General features: G+C 23.9%; 1 protein-coding gene across 1 annotated transcript; it reads right to left on the bottom strand.

The window, feature by feature from the left end:
* Positions 1-3,054: 3,054 nt before the first annotated feature.
* LOC109609835 lies at positions 3,055-5,908 on the bottom strand. The gene is made up of 7 exons (XM_025410221.1): positions 5,525-5,908; positions 5,125-5,390; positions 4,389-4,748; positions 3,760-4,015; positions 3,603-3,671; positions 3,425-3,511; positions 3,055-3,141 (listed from the first exon to the last, which is right to left on the bottom strand). Exons 1-7 carry the CDS (start codon positions 5,822-5,824, stop codon positions 3,055-3,057), a joined length of 1,425 nt encoding a protein of 474 aa, XP_025266006.1. The 5' UTR covers positions 5,825-5,908.
* Positions 5,909-11,878: the final 5,970 nt, after the last annotated feature.

Raw genomic sequence — 11,878 nt, 5'->3', positions numbered from 1 at the left:
TAGTGTTTAGATTTGAAATAAACAACAATCAATAAGAAGGAAGTGTTGTTTCTTCCCTTGCGCTCCAACTATTGCACTGTGGCACTTATGCCAATTTTGATTTAATTTTTGTTTATTTATATAAGTCAAATTCCTAATTATTAATTGTAGATTCAAAAATACACTAGGATACTATACAGTTAACTGGGCAAAAATTTTAATAATAATTCTTATTACATATTTAAAGGGAATGTTTTTTTACATTATGTTGTAAGCTTTTTCTGGAAAATAATTGAGTATTTTAAAATCGGAATTTACATGTAGAAAGATGGAGGGTTGTAATAAGCTGATTAAAAATATCATTAAAAAATATAGGAGAGAATTATATTTTTCTTTACTATAAACTGAGAGTACAGAAAAAGAGAAAAAAGACAGAGGCAAAGAGAGAGAGAGAGGGAAATATTAAAAATTCACGTTTAAAAAATATGATAATAAATTAAAGACTAGAATTGAAGGATTATTTTTAAGTTTTAAAATATTTCAATGCTTGCTGCATCTGCCAAAGAACGCACAAATAATTATAATGAATATTAATTTATTACTTTCAATGCGTATTAATAATAACATAATATATATATTTAAAATAATATATACATATAATACATATAATATAACATACAAATAATATAACATAATATATATATTTAAAATAATAACATAATATATATATTTAATTAAAATAATATATATATATATATATATATTTAATAATATTTAAAAATAAAAATAAATAAACTTTAATATAATGTTTGTGTATTCAAAATAGATTATCTTACCTAACTTAATGCAAAAACAATATGTAAAGTAAAACGAATAATTTATGGGGTATAAGAATAATTTTGATATGCATCAATGCATCTTTTATAAACATTCTATTATAATTGATTATTATGAATACAATAAATATCAGCATAATGAAATAGAGCGCGTACAATTTGTATCTAGTGTATTTAAGAGTTTACTTCGACTTTTTAAAATTAAATAAAAAGAAATGTGTTTTAATTAAAAATATTTATAACATATTTTTTTTAAGTTAATCATGTTAGATTTTAAAATTATTCCTCAATATGTTACTTGCGTTTTATAATAATTTTTTATATTACTTTTTTCTTTAAGCAGCCACTCGAAACAAGAAGCAACAGATATTAGAATATTGGTCGATCAAAATACCGAAGTCATTTGACTCATTTACGTGTAATTACACATATATTTTATCCAAAATTTCATTAGAACGCAATAGCTCACTAAACAGATCAATTAATACGAATGATCTTTACATGCTTGCTTTCAAGCTTGAATTCAAGCTCTTTATCTCAAGAACAAAGTTAACTACGATCAGCAGCATGATCATCTCATGTTCTTTGATCGAAACATTTTTAATAATTGTAATAATTGTCGATCTATATATAAATGAATAGCACTTTTGATTGTAAGTTTATGTACACACGCGGCTGGGAAATGAATGAGTAAAACTCGTCATGAATATCGAGGATGGTTAATTTGATGCTTTGCGTGCACTAATACAAATAGCATAATGCTAAATGCAACTTTGATAAGTGGTTGATGGTAATATGGTCAAATTCGAGGGTAATCAGTGGTCAAACAAGTAGCGATGACACGATACAAAGAATGTTTTTTTCGCGATCTATATTGGTCGGCGAATGCATTGCGTGAACTTCCATTATTTTTTTAAAAATATTTTCTGGAGTTTTTATATTTTTTTGTTTTTGTTTTCCAGAAATATTAATATCTAAATATATATTTTTTTTTAGAAAATATATATATATATATATATATATATATATTAATTTCTGGAAAAAGATAAATTAAAGAGAAATTTTATAAAAACTCTCACATACATATTTCAAAAGATTACGATCATTTTTATCATCAAAGAAAAATTAGCTCGATATTGGTAAATTTATTTCTTATCTTATTATTTTCTCATTTTATGCTTATGACAATTATTGATAAAATTATTGTAAAGTAAATAATAATTTTAATGACAATACGCATGAAATAAAATGACTACATCAGATGTCTGTGATCTTGTAATGGATGAATACCCATGAGACATTACTATTGTGAGAGAGATCGATATCGAAATATCAAGCTAAGAGCTATCTTGTCAACGACTAAGAGAAAATTAAAATGTCAGTATTATGCATTAGTGTACTTGTAAAGTAAAAATATAATATACAATATAATGTCGCTTATAATAGTAGGATTTATTATCAAACTATTTAAAAAGAGAATTAATATTTTATATTTAATTTTATAACCATTTTATTAAAAATATTTAATTTAATAATTACATGTATTTATTATGTCCATATTGTAAAGAGCCTTAAATTCGAAGAAAGAAAAAAAAGGAATGAAAAACATATAGTAAAAAAAAAATAAAAAAAAGGAATGAAAAACATATAGTGACGTAAAATGACCTGAAAATAAAAACAAATACATTTCAAACGTAAGTATTTTTATATGATCGTATAATATTTTTGTCTTTGTTTTGATAGGGTTGCAATAAGCAATTAGTTTTAGAAATTATTAAACATCTAAAAAAAGAATATGTAAAAATATCTTCAATTTTGTTAGTATAAAATTAAATAAAATAAAAACAGGCACAATATTATCTGTTGAATTAAGTACAAAAAATATATTCCATTTAGTACAAAAAGTTTAATTCTAAATTTTAATGTCAAAAAATAAAAGTCTATTGAATATCTTACAGATTCCATTAAGGATAGAAAAAGAAAAAAAGGAAAAGAGAATCTATTGAATATCTCAAATAAAATAATCTTATATATTATATATATGTTTTTTGTATATATATTTTAACTTGTTCAATAGTTTTCTTTATATGTACGATATTTATGCTATTTAATATACATTAATTCTTTCATAACTTAAATTATAATTTTCTAAAATACAATTATTTATATTAATATCTATAATTTTTTTTAAATATATATTATATATAAATATAATATATATACACATTATATTTAAGACTTATGTATCTTGAATATCTTTATTGGACTCTAATGAGTTGCTCACTTGTATCATAATAACCAAATAGGTTGTTACAGCTTTCAGAATCTATAAATAAGAATTTATTATATATCTGATATATATTATAAATTACATTATAAATAAAAATTGTAATGTAAAAAATTGTATTATATAATATTGAATATAGTTTACATTTGTAAATATTTTATTTGTAAACTTTTTAATCAAAATGTAATTATAATAGCGGCTTTTATTTTAAGAAATCTTATTATTAATTTTTTTAAATATATATATTTTATTTTCAGGAAATTATATAAAAATTATTGACAGAATTAGTAATTTAATGCTGCATAAACAATTGGATACAAACCATAGTTAGGACATGGTTATCCAAAGAAATACCATATGCGAAGAATCTCACTGGACTTTGTAATATTTGAATACCAAATTGTTGAATCTGAAACAATGTGAGTGATAATTAACGCCATAAATGATGTAATAATTATTATTACAGAATAATCAATGTTATACATATATCACAAACAAACCTCCTCTTGCACACCAGATGCTTCGTCGCATCCATAAATCGAGTAAATAATTTCGACAGTTTTATTTCCCTATATAATGTCAGTAAATTTATAAATATTAATAAACGTTAATTAACAATTAAGTTTTTAGTACAATAATATAATGCAAATAAATTACCTTATTCGCCGCATGTTTGCAAACGCGACTTAAAAATATAATTTTAAGAATATTAATAATACACATTATCATCATCGTAGATGTTTGTTGCAACAAGTTGTCCGTAATTTTGTGTTGTCGAATAATGTATCGCATGGAAAAAATGTAAAGAGTCCCAGTGAAAAATATAGTAATCATTCCTATTTCGCAAGCTGTCTGTACGCCGAAGATAATGCATATCGTTTTTGATATTTTACACAGTTCTAGATGCACTTGTCTAAAATAAAGAAGTATATAAAAAATATTTTTATTTTAAGAAAATTCTTCAGAAGTCTCTCTCTCTCTCTCTCTCTCTCTCTCTCTCTCTCTCTCTCTCTCTCTCTCTCTCTCTTTCCCTCTCTCTCTCTCTCTCTCTCTCTCTCTCTCTCTCTCTCTCTCTCTCTCTTACAAATTTTCGTTTCTTTACACAACTCTTTATGAATTTTGATATTTTGATATTTTTGATTCAAAGTATTTCATAATTAAAAATCACAAATCTTAGTAAGCTCAAGTATTTTAAGAATTAGTAACAAAATCGAACAATTGGCTGATTTTTATTGCTATTTTAAAAATTATTTTACGACAACTTATTTTAAAATTTATATACTTACTTGATTATTTGTAATAGATATTTACGTTCCTGACATTTCGTCATTACAGAATTGTGTTTTTGAGATCGATTTCGAAATTCTCTGTCGAATTGTTTCTGGAAGTGAGGTGGAAAATACGATTTGACTAAATTTGGTTTCTCTAATACAGAAATATTTTTTGCAGATTGCATCTTTTTTCCAGAGAGTCTTTTTTGACACCACTTAGATAATATCTTTGTAGGAAGCAAACATTGTTGCTCCACATTTATAATTTCAGCAAAATCTTGTATTTCAAAAGTGCCCAATTTCATCACTTTTGTTGATAAAGCTGAATGTTTATGTAAGAGTTGATTGACCAAATCAAATCTCATTTGTAAGCATCTGCGCAACAGTATGTGTTAAATATTATTTCTTTTATAAAATTTTAATATACACTATTTCTTTTTTATTTTTATAGAAACGAATAATGACTCAAGAGCTACACATAATGTGAATAAAGAAAAAATATATATATATATTTGATTTACTATTTTTAATATATATATATATATATATATATATATATATATATATATTTCATATGCTTATTTAATATAAATCGGTATTTAATATAAATCTTTTTAATTTAATTTTAATCCTAATATTGTTTGTAATATATTATGTTAAAGAATTGTGATCTTAATTTTTTACATATTAATTGAGGAAAATAATATATATTTGATTAAAATAAAGTTATTTATAAAATCAGTTTACATACTTTACAAATATGTAAAATTCGAAAATAATAATAGAATTGACAGTCATTCCATATCCATATGTCACTATAGCGCCGACTGTTTTATATACATTTGTGTGTGTTCGCATAGCAATGAAAATTACAATGCCGAGAGAGAAACCGATTGTAAACCAAATGATCAGTACTCCAATTATTATAAAATATATTCTATCATAGTTTATCGTTGATCCAAGCTGTCGCAATGTCTCGTCGATCTCGATGATTTTGTTATAGCATGTTTTAAGTCTCTGCACATATGTAAATTTATAAAACAAATTTTTTTTTATGCACTTAATTTGTCGAATGATACACTAATCGTTCGAATTAATATTTTTTTATCTGTTTTCATTTACAAGACATTATACATATCACATTCGCTTACCTTTGTATACCACCAGCCTAGAAGTAGTTTAACGATGATCATTGCAACAGTAATGTAATTCAGGACTTTGTATAGAAAATATTCCAACTTCATTAATTTAACAATTAAATAATATTCTTCCCCCAAATACCACGAGCCACTATAATACAAACAATAAAGAAGCAAGAGATAAATCAGGCTCAGTAGAGGTCTTGGCTGACCACGAGGATACTCAAAAACACGAAGTCCCATTAAACGATCCAGAGTTATCACCGGTGCTATCGCTTCGGTCAAGCATTTTGGACGCTCAAAAAACTTCATAATTCTTTTCCTTTCTATGATGTTCTTCGACTAAACGTTCGATCACTCAGTTTAAATATTCTTGTCTTTGAATTTCAGTTGAATAAACATCTAAGATATTCAAAATCAGATAAATACATAATTAATAATAATACAATTATATATGCGGAAGTAAAATAGTTTTTCTTGATTTTCGTATTAATTTATAAACATCTAGGGAACTAGCGAGCGAGTATGTTACAAAGTTAGATAAAAATTATTAATTTAATTTTAATGAAAAAATTTCTCTTGACAAAACTAATCATTATACGATATTTGACAAAACTAATCATTATACGATATTTGATTAATAATTAATTTCATCTCCATATTTAGTACATATAGAATTTAGTAATTTCATCTCCATATTTAGTACATATAGAATTTTTGTAATTTTTTTATTCGATATTTACATTAAATTAATAATACTAATAATAATACTAATTCACTTGTGATCAATGTGCAGCGTGTTATACTTGACTAATATGAGACGGCCACAAATAGTCAATGTGTCAGGTTAGATATTCAGATAGTGTTATGACAGTCACTTTTTCACTGCACTTTCTTCCGATTTCTCATAATTTATAACTTAATGATGTACCTTTGTTGAACAATTAAGGAGCACATAAAAGCACATGAACAATTATTATGAAGAATGCAAGTGTATTAAACGAGCTATCCTGAGCAAACGAGTCACTGTCTTTGAAGCGATCTATTATATATCTAGAAGAGAGTCAATTTTTTCTGCAATGCGATAAGTAATTTGTTGTACAAACGCTCCCACAGGATCCTTTTATTACCTTAATGCGTCAGACAAAATATCGATCTTAATGACGGCACTTGTAATAAATAGTAGAAGAAGATTATGTATTTGATCATTATTAAATGTGCTGATAGTGCACCGGATCAAAATAAAAATATATAAATTAATTTAATAATGAATATATAATTTAATCACAATCTGTTACCAAAAAAATTTATTAAATTTATTAAATTTATTATTTATTAAATTTATTACACAATGTAAAAGATTCAAAAATACATAAGATAATATACGGTTAACTATGCTACTGCAAAAATTTTAATAATATATATACTAATTCTTATTACATATTCAAAAGGAATGTTTTTTTTACATTATGTTGTAAGGTATTTTAGAGAATAATTGAGTATTTTAAAAGTGAAACTTATATGCAGATAGAGGATTGTCATGAACTGATTAAAAATATTATTAAAAAAATATGGGAGAAAATTATATTTTTCTTTACTATAAACCGATAATACAAAAAAAGAGAGAAAGAGAGAAAAAAATTAAAAATTCACTCAGAAAATATGATAATAAGTTGAAGACTATTTTTAAATTTTAAAATTTTTTAATGCTTGCTGCATTTCTCAAAAACGCATATACAATTTATTATGAATATTAATTTATTACTTTCAACGCGTATTAAAAACAAAAATAAAAAAATAATATTTAATAATAAAAATAACAAAAATAATATTATTAAGTACTTATATTAATTTATTACTTTCAATGCGTAGAGCAGAATCTGGTCCACAACCAGTAATTTCTTGTTGAACTAGCTCTTTGCTAAAAGATAGCCAAAAAATTAAATAAGCTCAAACACAAGACCAGTGATAAACGAATAATAAACACGAATAATATTGTTATAAAGCAGAGAATCTTTACCAACTGAATTATAAAAGTATATTATAAAAACATTACTCGTTAAAATAAAATTGCTGTATTCATTATAAATCTGTGTTCATTATAAAATCAAGCATGTCATGCTTGATTTTATATGAACACAGATTTATATGTTTTTGAGTGTGCAAAAACAACATAAAAATCTTCAATCAAACATGTATTGAAGTAAAAATTTTTGAAGTAAAAATTTTTCTCTTATCATATCAATTCTCGAATCTAATATTGTTGTATCGCAGATACATTTTGTGAAAATTTCACTCCACTCGTCCATATTTTTAGCACCCTTTTGGGATGAATCTAAGATAGTAACATACGTAACATACGTTGCAGGAGTTTATTTAACTGCTCGAATCAAATCTTCGCTCTATTTTTACTTTTATTTAGTATAATCAGAACAAGAGCAAATTATAAAATAAAGTATCAATTATTTAATATGTAACTATATATATTTAATATATAATGTATAACTTTCAATAATAATTTATTTCATAAGAAAATATTATAGTAATTCTATGATTTAAAACAACTTTAATTATGATACACTTGTACTATAAATAATTAAAATTTAAAATTATTAAAAAAACTTTTATATTTAAATGTGTGTTTATATTCTTTTTATTAAATTATTAAATTTATTAAATTATTTATTAAATTATTTTTATGTTCAAATATTCAAGAATTCAAGGGACAATTTATCTGATACATGATTTAATTATTTATATATTGTTGTATTTAATAAAGCTCTTCATTTTATAATGTTTTATTATAATGTATTCAAGATAGATTATCTTACCTGACTCAATGCAAAAATATGTAAAGTAAAACGAATAATTTACGGAGTATAAGAATAATTTTGATATGCATCAATGTATTTTTTATAAACATTTCATTATAGTTGATTATTATGAATATAATACATATATATCAGCATAATGAAATAGAGCGCGTACAATTTGTATCTATTTAAGAGTTTACTTCGATTTTTTAAAATTAAATAAAAAGAAATGTATTTTAATTTAAAATATTTCTAACATATTTTTTTTAAGTTAGATTTGAAAATTATCCCTCAAGATATTACTTTCGTTTTAAAATAATTTTTTAAAATTACCTTTTTCTTCAACCAATCACTCGAGACAAGAAACAACAGATATTAGAATATTGTTCGATCAAAATACCAAAGTTATTTGACTTTTTTACGTATAATTACACATATATTTTATTCAAAATTTTATTAAAACGCAAGATCACTAAACAGATCAATTAATATACGAAATTCTGGATCCTTCTCATACGCTTGCTAATTCAAACTTCTTATCCTAAGGATAAAGTTAACAATGATCGACGACATCGATCATTTCATGCATACTCTTTGACCGAAATATCTTTGATAATTGTAATAATGTGATAATTATGATAATGTAACATTCGTAGATCTGAACGAATAGCACTTTTGACTGTAAGCGTATGTACACACGCGGCTGCGAAATGAAACGAGTAAAACTCATCATGAATATCGAGGATGATTAATTTGGTGCTTTGTGTGCACTAGTGCAAATAGCATAATGCTAAATGCCACTTTGATAAGTAGTTGATGGTGATATGATCGAGGGTGATCGATGGTCAAACAAATAGTGACGACACGATCCAAAGAATGTTCGCGATGTCTCATAATACCAGCACAATGAATTCGAGCGTGTACAATTTAATGTATTTAAGAGTTTATTTCGAAATTTTAAATTTAAAAAAAAATGTGTTTTGTCTACATCCCAAAGACACGCCCCATGATCTATATTGGTTCGCGAATGCATTGCGTGAGTAACTTCCACTATTTTTATAAATAAAAAATGTTTTCCGGAATTTTTATATTTTTTCGTTTTCTTTTAGAAAATGTATAGATATTAATTTCTATGGAAAATAGATAAATTAAAGAAAAATTTTGATAAAAACTCGCACATACATTTCAGAAAGATTATGATTATTTTTTATCTTCAAAGGAAAATTAGCACGCGATATTGGTCAATTTATTTCTACGCATTTTCTCATTTTATCCTTATGACAATAACAATTATTGATAAAATTATTGTAAAGTAAATAATGATAAATTTAGTTAATGACAACACGCATGAAATAAGTAACGACTATATCGGGCGTCCGTGATCTTGTAATGGATGAATACCCGTGAGACTTTGCTGGGGAAATATCATATGAAATATCATGTTAAGAGCTATCTTGTTAACAACTAAGAGAATTAAAAATGCCAGTATTATACATTAATATAATGTAAAAGTATAATAAAATGTTGTAAAATAAAAGTATAATATACAATATAATGTTGTTTATAATAATTTTTTTTATTACTAAATTATATTTAAAAAAATTAATATTTTATATCTAATATTATAGTCATTTTATTAGAAATATTTAAATTAATAATTTTATATATTTATTGTACATATTGTAAAGAGCTTCAAGCTCGAGAAGTATATTTTGATATGGATCTTAATAATACTACCAATATTGTAATAATAGAAGAATAATGAAAATGAAAATGGAAATGGAAATGGGTCTATTGAATATTTTACAGATTCTGTGCAGGACAAAAGAGAATTTATTGAATATCAAATAAAATAATCCTACATATTATATGTGTGTACGTTTTATTTTAGCTTGAATAGATTTCTTTTATATTTATGACATTTACGATATTTAATACACATTAATTCTTTCATAACTTAAATTATAATTTTTTAAATATAATTATTTATATTAATATCTATAATTTTTTTAAATATATATTATATATAAATATAATATATATACACATTATATTTAAGACTTATGTATCTTGAATATCTTTATTGGACTCTAATGAGTTGCTCACTTGTATCATAATAATCAAATAGGTTGTTACAGCTTTCAGAATCTATAAATAAGAATTTATTATATATCTGATATATTATAACTTATATGTATATATATTATACATTATAAGTAAGAATTGTATAATATTGAATATAGTTTACAATACATATTTTTCATTTGTAAATTTTTTACTTTTAATCAGACTAAAATTATAATAGGGGCTTTTTATTTTGAGGAATATTACAAAACATTTAATTTTTAAACACATTTTAATTTCTTTAATTTTTAAAAACATTAATTGTTTTTTAATATATATATATTTTATTTTCAGGAAATTATTAAAATTTATAGTCAGAATTAGCAATTTAGCTACAACAACTCGATACAAACCATAATTAGAATATCATTATCCAAAGAAATACCATATGCAGAGAATTTCACCGGATTTTGTAATATTTGAATACTAAATTGTTGAATCTGAAACAATTGTGAGCGATAATTAACGCCACGATCGATAAAATAATTAATTGTAATTATAATAATAAAGATCAATGATGAAAGTTGTACATATATCGCAAACAAACCTCCTCTTGTATACTAGATTCTTCATTGCATCCATAAATCGAATAAATAAGTCCGATAGTTTTATTTCCCTATATAATATTAGTAAATTTATAAATATTAATAAATATTAATTATTAATTACGTTTTTATTAATTAAATTTTAATAAAATAATAGAATGCAAAATAGATTACCTTATCAGCTGCATGTTTGCAAACGCGATTTAAAAATATAATTTTTAAAGTATAAATAATAGTTAATATTATTGTCACAGATGTTTCTTGCAACAAACTGTCTGTAAGCTTGTGTTGTCGATTAATATATCGAATGTATAAAATGTAGAGAGCTCCGGTAAAAAAAAAAATAATCACACATATTTCGCAAGATGTCTGTACACCGAAGATACTGCATATCGTTCTTGATACTTTACATAGTTCTAGATGAACCTGTCTAAAGCAAAGAACCATATAAAAAATATTCTTATTTAAAGAAACTTTTCAGAAGTCTCTCTCTCTCCCCCTCTTTCTTTTTTTAATCAAACTTTCGTTTTATATAAAGAATTTGATTTTAATATTGAAAGTATTTCATAATTAAAAATCACAAATCCTATTAATCTTAAGTACACCCACAGAAAAGATTTTTAAATTTAATGCTATTACACTTCAATCTATCATAAAATGGGATCGATATAGTGACAATCATATTTTTTATTTAAAAAAAATATTTTAATCTTAAATAGAAAATTCTTAAATCTAGAATGAAATGATCCTGATACTATCTACAGAAGACGACAGACGCATATCGGTTTCGCGCAACTACTGACCCCAATATCAAATTATTCTAAGTGCAAAAATATATAGCTTAGATTTCTTTATATTATTCTTGTTTCCAGATTATAAAGACA

The sequence above is a fragment of the Camponotus floridanus genome, unplaced genomic scaffold (assembly GCF_003227725.1).
Source record: "Camponotus floridanus strain SB8 unplaced genomic scaffold, Cflo_v7.5 scaffold30, whole genome shotgun sequence".
Classification (NCBI taxonomy): domain Eukaryota; kingdom Metazoa; phylum Arthropoda; class Insecta; order Hymenoptera; family Formicidae; genus Camponotus; species Camponotus floridanus.
Note: the sequence above shows the minus strand (reverse complement) of the source record. Positions and strands in the feature narration are given on the sequence as shown.